Source organism: Triturus cristatus, chromosome 11 (genome assembly GCF_964204655.1).
Source record: "Triturus cristatus chromosome 11, aTriCri1.1, whole genome shotgun sequence".
Classification (NCBI taxonomy): Eukaryota; Metazoa; Chordata; class Amphibia; order Caudata; family Salamandridae; genus Triturus; species Triturus cristatus.
Genome location: NC_140594.1, coordinates 177,650,510 through 177,667,229, shown reverse-complemented (window position 1 = coordinate 177,667,229; position 16,720 = coordinate 177,650,510). Strand labels below are relative to the sequence as shown.

The following is a 16,720-nucleotide window of genomic DNA, read 5'->3' as shown; positions in this document are numbered from 1 at the left end:
TGCCGGACCATGGCAAACTTTCAGGGAGAGCAGTCTTGTTTCTTTGGGGCACGTATCCCTTACCCATCGCCAGTTGCAGCGTCCTCCCCAGCCCCAAAGCATGAAAAGGACCACGCCACATACGGAGCTCTGTAGTGCACATCTTTTTCTTTCAGAGTGCAACCGTTAACTGCCCGCACTGCATCCTAAACCAACCGATAACGTCATTCTCCTATGGAGCACATCAGGGACCAGAAGGGTCCTGCTGTACTGGGGTGAATGTATGACATTGTTCTGCATTCTGTCCATCAACTGTTGTTTTTGCATTCATATTCACAAGACACTACAGACTCTAAAAAGAATTTCTTTCCTTGTGCAAATAACCACCATCTTGTTTATTGTGTAATTTGTATTGGTAAAAATTCAACCTTCTCTCTCCAGTGAGGTGTCTTCCTAATTTTTTTTAATTCTAAAAATGAGTGATTTTTAATGGCCTCTCCATACCCTTTTTTTAGAAGAACAAATAGAAAAAGTTATTATCATTTGTTGTGGACCATAGTGAAAAAAGAATTAGGACCTATACTGAGTATATAAGCAATTTGGAGTATAGAGTCCTTGGGTATTTTTTTGATGTATCTGAATTTACTAGAAGGATTTATTTCTCTCGACTTTCATTGTAATACAAATTCAAGAGGACCTTAATGATCTTAACAGGAATGCCGGATACTCACTTCTTTCTTAGCAGTTTTGACTGGTTAGTCAGTGGTCGAGACATCGACAGATTAACATCCTCAAAAGGCCTGTCTTAACCAGGGTGACAGTAATGGACCTCACACTGATCAAGCGATTGATCACTAGGCGCTGGAAGTCCCCTCTTATCGCCTCACCCACATGCCTAGTGCAGATCCCTGCTTAATTGGGCTAAAGCGGAGGGTGTGGCACTACGAGGGAGGACCTACTTGGCATCCGTAAATTTCCCCTAGTGCCTCAGTGGGACACAATGGTTTCCAAGCTTCAGGAGGTGGTCACTAATGTGGGGGACTCGAATGCTTTATCTGGGACCGGCACTCGGGCTCCATCCCTCACTGATAGAGGCGTAGAGTAGTGCTGCCCTCCAGATTGCTTTAGCACTCCTGTTTCAGAACTCCATCGCCTCTGGACCCTAGCTGCTCTGCTCCCCCCGGCTACACTAGATGCGGCAGCAGGTCTTAAGAGACTCCAGTTTCCCTTCCTTGGCTTATGTTGTCCTCATTTTGTTGTACCCTATGTCCCCAGTTGAGTTCGGACTGCACTACATGTCACCCGCTGGTGAGACTCATCAGCACTGATCCGCCCTGTCTAGGGGTATTGACCCATGATTTTATGTGATTGCCGTGAACTATTCATCTGTTTTTCTTCTTTCTTTTGCTATTAAGCACTGAACATTATGCTGTTGGCCATCACTTTTCTATTTCTTCCTTTCTACTGTATGAGCACTGCTCTGATCGTATGTTTTAAAAATCTGCAAAAATTTTAATAAAAAGATTTAAACAAAAATAAAATAGACCTCACACTGAGAACTCATGCATTCTTGTAGTTATAAAGATATGAAAGTCTCTTCCACTGACTTTGAGATGCTGTTACGCGCAACGGACCGTCAAAGCCGTCTTACCTTTCCTTTTTTAACATATTCTCTTTTTAAAGGATACCAATGGCCCCTGAGTGGTGCAGTTTTTACTTTAAAGATAAAACTACTTTGTGTTATTAAGACTTTTCTTGTTGATACACACTTAAGCCCACCCTGGAGCAGCAACAGAGTGGGAAAGTGCTTTTTTGAAAATAGTCACATATTTAAATATTTAATTGATAGATGCCAATTAGAAATGGACTGCAGTGGCGCTGGAAGAGCGCTGCCAGTGGACGTGAATGGCGCTGATAAAAGTGCAACCTTGAAGCCTGCTTTAAAAAAAATCAAGCAACTAAGAATTGAGCTTAGTTGTTGGTCAGAGAAAAGATGGTGACATATATGGTTTAAGTATGTGTTTCAGTAATGAACAGCACATTCCATAAAGGGTTTGATGAACCATATAGGGCATCTTAATCAGAACTCCCTCTGGGACCTGGACCTGAAGGTATAACGACATATTCTAAAAAAATATGTGTTGTGAATTAGATTATCTGGGAACGTTTTTTAGGAAGTGTTATTAATCCGACTCACAAGGCTTTACACACACACCTACACAGAGATATTGTCAACTACGTACAGACAGCAACTTAAAAAGCAGAAACAACAATGGGCCATACCTGAAAGTACAAAGGAGGCATCACACAGCATCAAGGCTTTGAATGGCTCCCCTGGGGACAGCAGCCGCAGCAACAGCTAGAACCTGCAGGTGCTGGAACCCACTGCTTGTTTTCAAACGCTGCTTGGAATCTCCCAGCTAACAGCGACTCACTGCTGGAGAGCTTGACTGTGCTCAGTTCCGGAGTGTTAAAGACACTGTACATGACGCGTTCCTTACATTACAACCACATCCACATCAGCCTAGACAGAAATCACAGGATCTCCCAAAACTGAAACTGTAATAAGCGGCTAACACGTGGCTGGCTTCCACCCCAGCACTGCTGGCCTTTCAGAGGCAGCGCTTACAGGGACAGCTCCTTCTTCCTCTAAGAGCAGCCTGTTTCTGCCTGCACTTACAGACCTTAGATTGCTTTATTACTTTAATCACATAGGAAATACTGCTTGGTATTATCCCAAGGCAGCCACTCGGCTCAATACCATTGAATGAGCAAGAGTGGAGCGTTTCTGGTGGTCAATGACAGTCAGTTCCTCTTCGAACAGTCACCAAGATGACACAGGGATCAGAGATGTGCTCACGAAGGTACAAGGCGCAGGTGGGACGACATCGTCATGCCCTATAAGAAGGAACAGGATAACTTCTTCAACCCCTTTATTCACTCCTTCATGGAGGGAACCACTATTTTAAATGCCCTTAAAGCAGAGGAATTGTGACCTTAGCTACACTAAATGTGTTGGTTAATGGCGGTCAACTCTAAAAAGTGCAAAATGCAAAGTTTCACTTCATTCCTGGGTTGCCTACAACAGTCCGTATCTTGCAAGGCTTACACGAGCATCTTACCCAAGCAAGGGCGCCATCCAAGGCCATGTGACTGGTGCACAAATACCTTTTGGGTGAGGCACATAGATACCTTCAGGCAAAAAAAACCAAATATCTCCCCAATGGACTGATGACAAATATTTTTCTTTAAACCTATTCTGGGAAGCCACTGCTGTCTAAAATCGATGGGGATGAGGAAAGAGACATCAAATTAACCCAGCACTGGAGGGAACACGCAGGAGAAGAAGAACCAACATAAGCAAAAGTAAATGCAGCAATGAAAGTCTAATAATGCTTCAAACTGGAGGAAACGCCTTGCGCTGAATGATAAAGAGTTTAGTTGCGTCTCCATGTATCATTTCATGTAGCAGTTATGCTACCTGTGCCCCACTGCTTTCACTCACTCGCTCTTGTATATAAAGGTAGATCCAATGCCATAGTCGCCAAAGACAAAAGACAGTCCGAGGATTGTATCGCAAACCCTGCTCTGCCGAACCTAGAATCAGTGTTGCATAGACTGGATTGGCATTGGTATACACAAATGACCAGGCTGCAGCTCTGCATGCTTCCAGCGGAAGAGCAGGTCTGACAAGGCCACAGAAGACGCACCAGACTAGAGAAGAGTTAGAAGCCCCACATGAAAAGGCTCTTCAGCAAGCTAACGGCCCAAAGAAGTGCAGTGGACCACTTCTTGGAGAAAGAGTCCTTCGTTACTGTTTTAAAGTGATCACACTGAAAACAGATATGGATACAATCTCTCTGAGTGTGCCCTAACCTCAGTCATAACACATGCATAACTCAGAATCCTGAATGACAAACACAACGACAAATATTAGATTAGTCACAGTAAAACTCTCATTCACTGTAAAACTCTGACTAATCTCTTCTTACTCTTGCCCGAGACTGATACAAAAGAGTTACCAAGTTAAAACATGGTATAAAAAAGAGATTTCAGTTCCATAAGGCAATAGAAAAAAAGCTGAAGCAAATATGTAAAAACAATTGTTTATATAGTTGGGGGGTGGGGCGGAGCTCTTCTGTACTGAGAATGTAGTTTTTTCTTGTAGAATTTTAGAATGAAGCATTGGCTTGGACATGTTTGCTTTGTGTCTGAACTCCACCTGCCTTGTGTTGCGTCCTCTTTATTTTTCTGTTACTGTATTATTTCCCTTTTTGATGGACCTAGTAGCCTTCTGGACAAACAGGCTGCAGACATATTCATACTGCTATAATGGGGTTTCTGTGATCACCCAGAGCAGCCTTCATCAATGTCGGACTCATTTGCATGGTGTAAGACTAACACTGGAGAATATTACAATATTACTAATTAGCCCTCTGTAATGCAACAGAAAAAGTGCAAGCAATACTGCCTGTTGTATCTGAGCTAGTTACAGAGCAAAATAGTTGCCCACAATTCAAAATGAATGTCATGTAGGTTAGAAAGATGCTTAAAGGTAAAGTAAATAAACATTCTCGCCTATCTCTCAGTAGCAGCTTAAACCTGGACTAACTGGAAAAGTACATTTAATATGGAGACATGAACAACCTAGGCTTCTTTAAAGAACCTCCTTGTTGATGGAAGTTTCTGCAGGAGGGGTGGAAAGAGATATATCCCTCTTTAAGTGTTCATAAAGATATTCTTTCGCGATCTGACCCTCTTTGGAGTTAATGGGTTAATATTTCCTCCATGAGGACTCTTTGCCTCAGGCTGTAACTCGATGGCACAATCATAGGGTCGTTGTGGAGGTAATGTAGCAGCTCCCTTCTTGTTGAAGGCATCTTCATAATCCTTCTACAGCTCTGGAACTTCTGAGAGGTTTGAGCCCGGGTCACCAAACACGACAGAGGGTGTTGTTTGAGTAGACCTTCCTTTGGGAAAAAGTGACTTTCACAAAATCGGTCTGTGAAATGATTACTGACCATACCACACTAAATCTCAGGATTATGTTTCATGAGCCAACTGATTCCCAAAATCACTGTGAAAGCAGGATCTGCATCTGTTCAAATATTATAATTTCCAAAGAGTCCTGTTTCAGTGGACATCCCCAAAGAAGTAGTTTCCCACTCCACCTTCCCTGATTTTAAAGAGGTGCCACCCACTCTGAGGAGTTCTTCAGGTACTGCCTTCTTTGCCTTCTTGTCACATGGAATCTTCTTAGTTTGTCGAACTGTGATATCTATGAAGCAACCAGAGGCTCCGCAATAGTAAGGCCCACAACGGTACAAGGCCTGATGGAGTCATTAATTCTACTGCCACACAATAATAGGTTTTGGAAGAGGCAAACTCCATATCTATAATAGGGCTTGGCCTGGGTTTGCTATTCACAGTCGAGCCCAAGCGTTTACCGGCTTCTTTGGGCAGATACATAAGAAGTGTCTGGCTTTCCCACAATAGAGACACAATTCTTCATGTGTTCAGTCTCTTATTAGAGGTCAGAGGCCTTCTCATATTACCAATCTGCATAGGTTTGTCCCCAGAAGTCTGAGGCGGAGACATAGAACTGGAATCTTTGCAATTAGTCTGAAAAAGCTGAAGCGTTCTTTGACTCTCCAAACTATACCATTTCTGTTGTAACTCAATATGCAATACTAAATCAATCAAGTCATTCAGAGAATCAGGTCAAGTTACTACTAGTGCCGGGGAATCTTTTGTTTCTTCTTGAAGCCCAAGATGGAAGGCAGCAGTTGCAGCCTTGTCCATCCAGGCAACCTCCATCAACAATTGTTTAAAAAACCCAATATAAGAAACACATCTCTAGGGCCTTGGTTGATGGTTAGTAACTTCACCTTGAAACCTTTCAGAAACAAGCTAAAATACTTTAAGAAAGTATGTTTATTTAGAATTAGTGGGGTAGCTTAGGCCAATGCTTCTTAAGAGAGATGTGATAGAATAAACAAGACTGAGCTAGAGGAGGTGTAAACACTTGTAGGAAAGCTAGAAAATGGAGGTTACACTGGGCCAGAAATGTGGAGAAAGTATGAGGATCACTTGAATATTTCTCAGGGAGTGCCACACCAGTATTGCCACTAAATCCTGAACCCCTAACGCTACTCCCTACGGTGCTTAATGGGTTTAGATTTATGGAAGCTGTGGGTGAAGTAGGAGTGGTAATGGTACCATTGGTCAGAGAGCTTATGGTGGCTCAGGGCGCCATCTTAATACAGTATAACAAAGATGTCCTTTCTTGACTGACCATCTTTAATTCATCTTGGATTTTAATTATAGCTTGCACCATTTGCTGAAGTGTATTCGCCTCCTACTGCTTGAGAACAACTATGATGGCGCATGTCAACCTTTCAGAACTCAACTGGTTGTGGTTGCTCAGCAGTGGTGGGAATCCACCTCTCTTCCTAAGACAGCACATTTCAGAGGGCGCAAAAACATCCCTGGAGATAATTCTATCCTGGGGAAAAGAAGGGTCAGGTGACAGAGAGATAGGCGTGGTCCAGATGGTAATGTTGCTCTGCACTTCACAAAGATTTGCTAGACCTTTGGGTTTCTATAGCAAAAAAGCACACAATATATTAGAAGTGGGTATTTAACAAGCCTGCATCACTCCAGAGCTCAGACTCAATATGGTGCTTACTGAGATGAAGTTAAGGGTAGCTCTATAATTAGCCCCTCGGCTACCAGGTTACAGTCAGAAACCCAAAAGAGAAGGGAGCCTCGGTCCAGCAGAATTGGTCAGATTTATCTATAGCAGACCACCAACAATGGAGGTATGCCAACTGGTTAGTCACAAGGAACTGCAGGGGACCTGAGGGAAGCAGAAACACTGGTAGAGCCCTGCCTACGAGGGAGAAAACCACAGAGGGAACCGTCAAAAGAGACAAACACAAAAAACATAATGGAACACCAAACGGATACACACTGGGTTGAATGCAGATAAAGCCCAAAAAACACTTTCCCGGTTTCCAGCTACCCATTCTCTAGAACTTACAAGCCTGTGTGTGTTTATGCAGCCGCTGTAACCTGTAGGGGCCTTTGGAAAACAATGTCCTAACAGTCTGGAAATATGCCTCTGTAGGCCTGATACCTGGAGAATCCCAAAGTCTGAGACTGACTCCTGACCGTACTGTTCTTGCTATGTTTTCAGAACTCATAACAAAGGATGGTGGACAGGGCAAAAATGCCTTTGCATACCAAGCCCTGCAGACCGATGATTGACTTTTAGCGCTGTATCACCTATTTGGTACAATATAATATTTTGCAACAGTAATGGTAATGTAAAAGAGGGCCTTACATCCTTCAGGTGAGACAGTGTACTAGAGATATTGTAAATACAATTCTAATTAATCTCTGGGGATAATGAACTCAGTCCAGGCAGAGGTAAGGTGCAATCGATCATGGCCACGTATCCCAGATGGGGTGTTCATGCCAAAGGTAGTAGGGATCATCAATCTTGCTAATCATCTACAATATTTACAACACATTTTTAGTGAGGAGGAAAAATCCCTGAGGTTAGCAATAAAACAAATAGCACCTCACTTCACTTTAAGCTGTGCCTTTGTTAAGATGTGTATGATACTTATTATTATCGATGGTGAATCTGAATAACAAGGCTATTGACCATGGCAGGATGATGATGACATCATTAATCATGCGTCCTGAGGTCAAGTTCTTGCTTCCGCCAAATTGACAGATTTACTGCCAATATATCTAAGATGTAAGTGCGTGTCAATTTTTACTGACAGACTATATGATCAGGAATGCCCAACTTTCTACAATTTAATGCTATGATAAAATATGCTGTTTTTACAAATCTCATTTATCGCCTAAAATAGAATTACTTTGGATTCCAAACTGTTACTATTTAATGCCCAGTGTGTCACTCGTTTGTCCCTGACATACCGCCTGTTAACCGGGAGATGTCGAATACGCATCCCAGGCCCAACAGTGGGGCTCTGTCTGGCGAGCAATGCACAACCACCCTTCATGCTCACACAGAGTGGCACTGATGGGCAACAGTCATCACAGGCTCTTCTGATGTGGGGTCACTTTTACAGGTTCTACCTATCAAGTGTGACTGCCTGATGTCACAGGCTCTTCCTGCAGCATGGCCACTGTTCAGAAACCACGGGTGGCTCTGTGATTCGCTGTGCATAGATTTACTGTTGGCATGCTGTATGTAGATGGCCATGTGGCGTCGCAAGCTTCCCCTCTTCTAGGGTCATTTTCACAATGCTATTCTTACCTTGCGTAAGATCTTGCAACCTTTCAATGCTAACTCCATCTCTCTCCCTCTACTGACACAAGGTGTACATATAGCATAGCTCATTATGTTATTATTACCTAACTGTTATGGCGCCTCAATTGATCTTCTCCCCCCTCGGTGAGTTAAACACTATAAGAAAAATGAAATGTTCTCTTCTTGCCTGCTTCCCACGTATTTCTTCTTTTTTTCCGCTATCTCGGCTATTCCTTTCTAGAGCTGCACACAATCATACCTTTGAATGCAATTCCTCATTTAATTTTCAGCATCAAATCTGTTTAGTGTCTAAAATCTACCACTGCTATCTACACAATCTCTGCAAAATCAGATAATTTATTTCTCCCTCATCTGTGAAACTCCTGCTTCAGAATCTTGTACTTTCTTGGCCTCTAAGTCTTCTAAAATACATAATTGCTTCAATTCACTCTATTATTTTTCATGTTTTTGTCTTCTCTTCTCACTTCCGTGCCACTGCCATTCACACACTTCCAATCACTTTGCCCAACACTGTTGGCTTCCCCTCCCTTCTTTTTGTTTTAGGTTCCACATAATATGTCATATGTTTAAATATGGCCATTCTCTTGTCACTGCTTACTGATGCTCTCTGGTCTCTTTATATACACCTCATTCTGCTCTTCGCTCTGCTGCACTATTACTTTAATATGTCTCCAGCCTCCATGTGCAACTTTTGCACTTTCTCTTAGAGCCTTAATTGTGTGTTCAGACACCTGTGCCTGTTAAGGGTGTGTCTCCCCTGTTTTCATTCATGATGGCAATGAAGACCCAGTTCAAGACCCATATGCCCGACTTACTTGTGAATGAAAGTGTCCTCTCTTGCTTTTGCCACTGGAGTGTGTGCTGCATGCTCAGCACTTTGGATAAAAGCACTATAATAAATGCAATACAATATGTCTGGATTTAGCTTATGGTAACTAAGTTAGTTACTCCCACAGTATTTTTACTCTAGTGGCTAGATACAGACTTAATCATTTCATTTGGAAACTAGTCATAAATGCAGAACTGTCAACCCTCCTCTGGAACCACATTTGTATGAAACTGCAACACATGGCAGCAGTTTTCTGAAGCAGCTCTGCACTTTACAATATGAAAGCTTAATTCATGTGAGATTAGTCCCAAGATGGCGGCCCTGTTGGGGAGAAACCACTGCATGCAGCAGGTCTTTTAAAGCTACAGAGTTGCTGGAAGCGAGGGATGGACCACTGTATGGGGTTGGAGGTGGCAGTGTTCCAGGCTCGGGGTTGTCCACAAAAACCTCGGAAGATATGGTTATGTTGGACAGATTATAGGGGCTTGGTTCTGGACCCTGTTCGCACTTAAGCACTACAACTTGATACCGAAATAAGAGGATTTGGTCAAGTCTCATGGAACTGAAATGGAGACCAGTGTTAACTCTATATAGGAGCATTGTTAATTATATATGGTGGGTGGACGGGCGGGCAGTCTGGTGGACAAGGTGCATGTCCATATGTTTATATTTATCTGGGATTTTCTATAATCATGTGTTACATGTGTATGAGGGCCATACTGGTCCCGCTTTGTGATAAAAACCCAATAAAATTTGTTGTGAAACAAAAAAAAACTGAAGAGTTGTAGTTGCTCTTTCCCTAAAGTTAAAACCAGCCCATTCTGTTTTGAAGTACACTTCACATTGTGATATTTTAGAAGAGATGCCCTTGGCCTGCTGTCTGAAGAGCATAGCAGGGATTCGCATCTTTGAATAACATTTCACACACTTACAATTTTAAGCACAGGGATGCTAAGCGATTCGCCCAAAATCACACGGTTTCAAATTAAGTACTAATGCCGGGATTAGAGCGCAGGTCCCAAGAGTCTAAAGTCAGCAGCACAGCCATTTAGTCTACCTCTTCTCATCTCGTCTCCGTATCCTTGTTATAAACAGTATGTCCATTGCTGAGTAAACAGCAGCAAGCAAACAAACACTTTCAGAGGCATATAAATCAATTGTCTGAACAAAAAAAGTGTTGAAGAAGTCTTAAGGAGAGCTTGTAGATATGTTTAAATGTGGGAAGAGGCCCTGCCATGCATCATGCAGGTTGCCGACTGTTGCATTATGCAGTCAGCGTCTATGGACCTGTCAATGCTGGCACCGGTTACAGATAGTAGGCAACACCGCTGTTGGATGTTATTTCACATCACCAAGATGTGCTAATGTGAAGAAGAAAATGCCTGTAGTATCGCCACTTGATAGTGAGGCAGGCAGCCTCTGACACTGGGAAAGCTCTGGAGCACATTATGAAGTTATCGGCATATCTGGAGAAAGAAAACATACGAATAGCTCTGAAGCCCAGAAAAAGCTACACAGGCTTTTTTAAATTCCCCATTTAAATATTTGCTGCATCGTAATGTCCAGTGGCGGTTGCCACTAACAAAGAGTGGTGAGGCGGGGTACCACGGGGGTATGAACACGCGCGGAGGGACGTGTTAATAATAATAATTTAAAAAACGTACTTGAAGCCGCCGGCCTCCTATCGTGTCGCATCGCTCCTGCTGGCCTCATCCTGGTCGCAGTGCGAGAATTGGCCTGAATGGGCAGGAAAGACGCTCAGCTCAGATCATGGAGTCTGTGGGGCTTCTCCAGCCCGGCTGCTGAATGTAGGCGGGCTGGAGAAACTTAAAAGCGCACGTGCGTTTTGGACGGCCTGAGACAGCCGGACAAACACATACGCGTTCTTAGGGAGTGCACAAGCACTCCTCCTCCCCATGCTCCTCCTCCCCCTGCCCAAGCTGGCTCAGAGCTGGCAAACGACAAAATACAACGATGCTAGAGCATTGTTTTATTTTTCGTTTGCTGGCTCTGCGCCAAGCAGTGGGGCGACGCTCCTCCGCCACTGCGGAGGCGCCGCCACTGGTAATGTCCTTAAACAAGAGCCACCTTTCCATGGATCAGTGAATTGTGATGGAGCAACTCCCACTGACCTTACAGATACCACGTGACTCCATGCCCCTCTCTTCAGTGTGCCTTTAACAAACTAATCACTCAGGGAGGCAGTCTGAGCTCACATCAACTAAGCCAACTGGACTACAGATTGCAAAGCAGTATACCAGGAAAGCACAGGACTGGAATGTGGTGTCCCAGGTAACACAAGGTGAACTGATACCCACACTGATAATATGTACAACTTGGAGGCATGTGTAAGAATACAGGGTGTCATATGTATTTGTACACAACACAGCACTTCAACAAGAAATGCTGTACACAGCAACAGAACATGACACATAGGACCTCTTAGCAGATTTATGTGGGTACATGAAGATGGGGGTTGGATGTGGTGAATGATGAACAATATAGGAAATTACATACACCTATCATATATACATCTGTGCATGTATACAGTGATAGTGTGCACGATGATTTTTGCAAGATAGCAACAGAACATGGCAGATAGGCCTGATTAGCATTTTTGCATGGGTACACAGATATGGGGGTTGGATAGGGTGACCAATATGTGAAATTACACAAATATCTATCATATATGCATATTTACATGATTACAGTGATAGGTTAGAGTGTGTATGATGATTTTTGCAAGGTCAGATGTTCCTTGACAACAGTTTTAAATGACGCAAGCAGCAGGACTGATTGAAAATCAGCTAGAAGAGAGTTGGCGTTATTGTTCGCAGTGAATGAAAGGTACAGAAGCGAGATACTGAATGTGGAAATTTGGTTGTAGCTATGTACAGAGTTGTAGTTCTTCAGGTAACTACTTTACTAAGGAAAAGTAAGTAAGTTTATCGTACAGGTAATTAAAACATTACAATTAAAAATGAGAGCATTGAATTAAAACCATGTAAAATCCATCCAATGTTGTGCTTTAAACGCCATGTACAGATGCGCCAAAATATTCAGTTCGTAAACGAGGAGTTCACTAATAGTAGGTACTTAGTTAATTCCTATTGCGGTGTACGCAGGAGACTTATGCCAAGGGTCTCGATCCTAACTTAGATTAATTAGAAGCAAGAGAGTACGTTAAGTTAAAGTGCCAGTGTGTCAAGATGTAAATGTGGCCAGTGAAAATTTGCCAAATAAATGTACCCTTTTAAAACTTGCTTACTTAAAGTGCTTAATGCATAAACATGACTGGCGCAAATTAGCCAATTTAGTATACATTTAGAGACTTTTCTAAGTTAAAGTGCTTAATGTGTAAACAGATGGCAAGGTGCTCTAGAATGTACCCCCTAGTCAGTTGTGACCTTGGAGGCTTGAATGTTCCAATCATAGTGGCATAGATTTTGTGTTCAATTACTGAAGTTTTCTCAGAATTTTCTGGAGACATCTTTTGATTCACCTGTTTTTCCATCACAAAATAGCAATAGCGCCAGTCTCTTCTCTACTATGTTGAGGAATCTCACAAAGCGGCAGTTTAGTTGTTTAGCGGTCTGTTCAAAACAAGCCAATACCGCCTGTCTGCAGGTTCAAATGCCTCTTTGATTAAAGAGGGGGCGGAGCATTGTTCGTCGCTCGTCCAATAGCTTTGTGCAGATACATATTAAGTGCAAAAGATCTTCACACCCGGTTCCATGTAGTCGGCTAGAGGTCATTGTTGTATTCCGCTTCCAGGGTGCTAGTTGTGGGAGCAAAGGCAGCATGACCAAGCGATATATCAAAAATGTCTCCTTCGATGCTAAGGTGAATCCCATACTGAATTATGGTTTTGGCTTTGCAGTGATGTAGTTGTTGAGTACAAACAAGCTGTGCCCTGTCCACCAGCAATGCCTTGTCCTCTATTAGCGAGGTCATTTAGGTGGCTTAGGTGACTAGTTTTTTTGAAGCTGGAGTGGGTTGCTGATGTCTCCCAAAGGGCCTGTCAGCCTAGCTGTGTTAAGGAGTCATGAAGATAAACTCTGGCTGGGGATCTTTCTCGAGATGTCAGTTCCGCCCAGAGATGTGGGTTTAGTGTACTCTGTTCGGTGCCCCTGATCTTGTGCCAGCATTTAATATACGCCCCCATTCTGGCCATGGTTTGTCTCTAAAGGCCAAATTCTAATCTTATATGTGCATGGGATGTGTATTTTGGGAAACAAAAGATCATTCTGTATGCCCCGATAATAATTCTGTCCAGGTTGGTTGTGTCTCTCCCTCGCAATGGCTCACTCCCATATGATATTATTGGCAATTGTTTTGGTTGGAGTACCTGGATTAGAGGAGTTAAGGTAGGACCAGCCACTTTCTTCTTCAGAGATCTCAGCACTAATGCTACTGTGGTACCTTTCTGTCTCAGGCCTTCTTTCTCAGGCTTGAAAGATTCCTAATTGTCTATGATGACTCCTAAATATTTATGTTCCATCACAGGTTCCAAGCAGTGTTTGCCCAAATGACAGTGTGGTTTTCTCGGTTTTGTGTAGTTTATTGTCATGATTTGTGTTTTTTACTAGTTGATTTGCAAAGCATTTTCCAGCAAGAACTCTTGGGTGGCGTCAAGTAAGCGCTACAATCCAACTGTTGTGCGGGCTATTTATTAAGCATAAGTATCAGCAGGACAATAAGCACATAAAATCTGCTTGCCCCCCAAGGCCTCCTCCCAATTCCACCCATACCATTCCACCCAAAGCATTCCCGTTTCTTTCCCTACCAACATTGCAACATGGCTGCTTTGTTGGACGTTCAACGTGATGGAGCACGCCCGCTTGTATGCATACAGCAGTGTGAGTTCCGATCGCACACTCAGGGAGTCGGAATTACCTGCAAACACACATGCCGCTTCACGCGCTCTTGTCTCGCACAAAGACAACGGGGAGCGTGGAAGACACACTCTCCAGCGCAGGGAGAAGGACTGCAGACGCACCGCTTCACTCGCTCTTGGCTCGCGCAAAGCTATCGCAGCTGAAATCATTCGCCCCCCTCAGCGCTCCTCGAAGTGGTTGGTCAGGATGAGGTGAGAATGTGCAGATGAAGAAGTGTTCGGCGCACCCGGGGCAGATAAGGGCAAACAAACTCACCTCCTGAATGGGACTTAAAAGCAAAGGTAGAAAGACCTGAAGGCACATGGGTGAAGTCGTCCTGCCGAAGGTACCACAAGCCTCCAATACAGAGTTGTAGTTCTTCAGGTAAGTAGTTTATTAAGCATAAGTATCAGCAGGATGATAAACACATAACATCTGCTGGCCACCAATGCCTCCTCCCATCTCCACCCACAGCATTCCACTCACAGCATTCCAGCTTCTTTTCCCACCAACATTCCTGCACCATGGTTACCCCAACACTCCAAGAGATAAGACCCAACACTACGAGGTTTCTGCTCCCGGAGCGTAAATTGTGAATAAGTACGCTCTGCCTCAGGATTACAGAGAGGTACCTTGAGCAGAAGCTGTTTTATGGCTTTGACGACCAGGATCAGTAGCTTGTACAAACGTCTGCCTTTAGCTGACAAACATGTGACTTAGTTGCGATGCTGTGTTGTAGGTGTGTTTTTGGGGAGACTCTTTAGAGTTCTTGTAGTAAAATGCAGAACTTTACTGAGAGTTCTAAAAGAAATCAGGGTATGACCTACTAGAGGAGGGTTACAGTTGTCAAATTTACTAAAGACAAGTACGGCAAGCTGAGTGCCTCCTCTCCAACTGAACACTGATTCCAATAATCCTATTGTCTGAACTCATTGAGTAGTTTCCTCACACTGAGTTTCTAAAGTGACACTTCTCTTAACAAACAAAGTTGAGCGAACTACGCAATACAGAGCTAATCAAATTCTTTCCTTAGCACAAAATCCATTAGAAACTAAAACCTCTTCTGACATCAGCTGAAGAACTCCTTGCTCTGTGCAGGAGGTTTAATTTGTGAGCACTCACTCAGAGTGTTTCTCAACAATGCATTTAGCAGGGAGCCACACATTAACCCATCATACACCTGGGGCAGACAATGATCAGTTATTGCAAAACATGATGATACCTGCCCGCAATGGTACTAGAAATGTCGAGATATGCCCACAAGGGTTGTAAATAATCACAGCACCACATCTTAGTCAACAACATGGAAAATCTGTGCACGCTCATTCTTCTCACATCGCATGGTGGGAGTATCTGAAATGTGCAATCCCTACATACCCGAGTGTAGCACCTTGATCTTTTCTTCTGCCTCTCCCAGCCTGGCAGCCAAAGTGATTTGTGCTTCCTGTAGTCCCCTGTGAAGCAAAATGTGTCAAATGTTATTATTAATGCCACTTTAAAACTAGAAGCAAGAACAGCAATATGGTTTAGGCCTTCACTCAGAGGAGGTACATGTTTTGAGTTTTGAACTTCTGCTCAGACAAGACCCAATTGTCATAGTATTATTTTACTAAATCTTTAAGCATCTAGGCATGCAACATAATCATCATCTGCATCACTTTATTATATCATAATGCTTAAAAACCATACATACATAAATAACATACAGAATAATAAATAGCTATGGTCAACACGTTGATAGAATAAAAGCGATTGAAGAAAAGGCGAAGACGAAGATGTGAGTCCCGCAGATCATCCTGAGTTGACAAAGGCTCTGGACACCCTGAACATTTGACATAAAGCACTGGCAAACTCTTGGCAAAATAAGTCAGGAAAAAAACATCTGCAGTGAGTGGCTGGTAAACTCTTGGCACAGCAAATGAAACACTGCCTGGCCTTGGAGTGCCAGCAGATAAACCCTTGGTAAGGGGAGTAGACAATGCCTTAAGCAGTAGATTGAATAACAGTCATGAGACTACGGTTTGTCTGGTTCTAGGCTACAATATCAAAACAGACCCACCTTAAACTTGTAGTAGGTATCAGGCTTCAAACAAGCATCAGGTGTTATGCTTGAAGCACTCTAACCATATATACGCAAGGAAATAACTTTTTTATATACTTAGGGTTGATGTAAAATGTTAAACATGTGCCCCTTTAGCTTCTAGAGCGCAAACAAATGCAATGACTCCATAACAGCAACAAGATTTTCCTCCAATGTTGATTCTCCTTCAATCAATACATCAGATGCTCTTGCTGGATAAAAGGCCCCTGCAGTGCAGAATTAACGCTTAGGTAATGTCCTAACTATTGGGTTTCAGATGTTAGGGTATGTGGATTGCTAAAGCACAATGTTACCGAACTTGAACTATCCTGGTCAGGGCCAGCTTTATCACTGGTGGCCGACAATAACACAGTCTTTTTTGGCACTCCCCAATTTCCTTCTTCTCCACGGATTCCCTCACCACCAGGCTCCATTAGTGCCCCTAATCTCTCCACAGTCTCTCTCTTATATCCATTTAGTTTATTTTACAGCACTACTAGGGAAGAGGTGTGGCGCCGCGGCCAGGGCGACTGACTCCGGAATCTGGGGATCATGGTTCGATCCCCGGTGCCGGCGGCAGATTAGCCCAGCACCATGTGACTCTGGGCAATAGCTTGCATAATCTTCCCGACGGCCCCCAGCGC

At 43.3% G+C, this 16,720-nt stretch overlaps 1 protein-coding gene across 2 annotated transcripts in view; it reads right to left on the bottom strand.

Moving 5' to 3' along the window:
- CUX2 (cut like homeobox 2) overlaps positions 1-16,720 on the bottom strand; it is an 864,175-nt gene that overhangs the window by 160,593 nt on the left and 686,862 nt on the right. For both annotated transcript variants that reach the window (XM_085636433.1, XM_085636434.1), the window contains one exon: positions 15,374-15,450. In XM_085636433.1, coding sequence (XP_085492559.1) covers positions 15,374-15,450 — 77 coding nt within the window. The remainder of the gene's footprint in view (positions 1-15,373; positions 15,451-16,720) is intronic.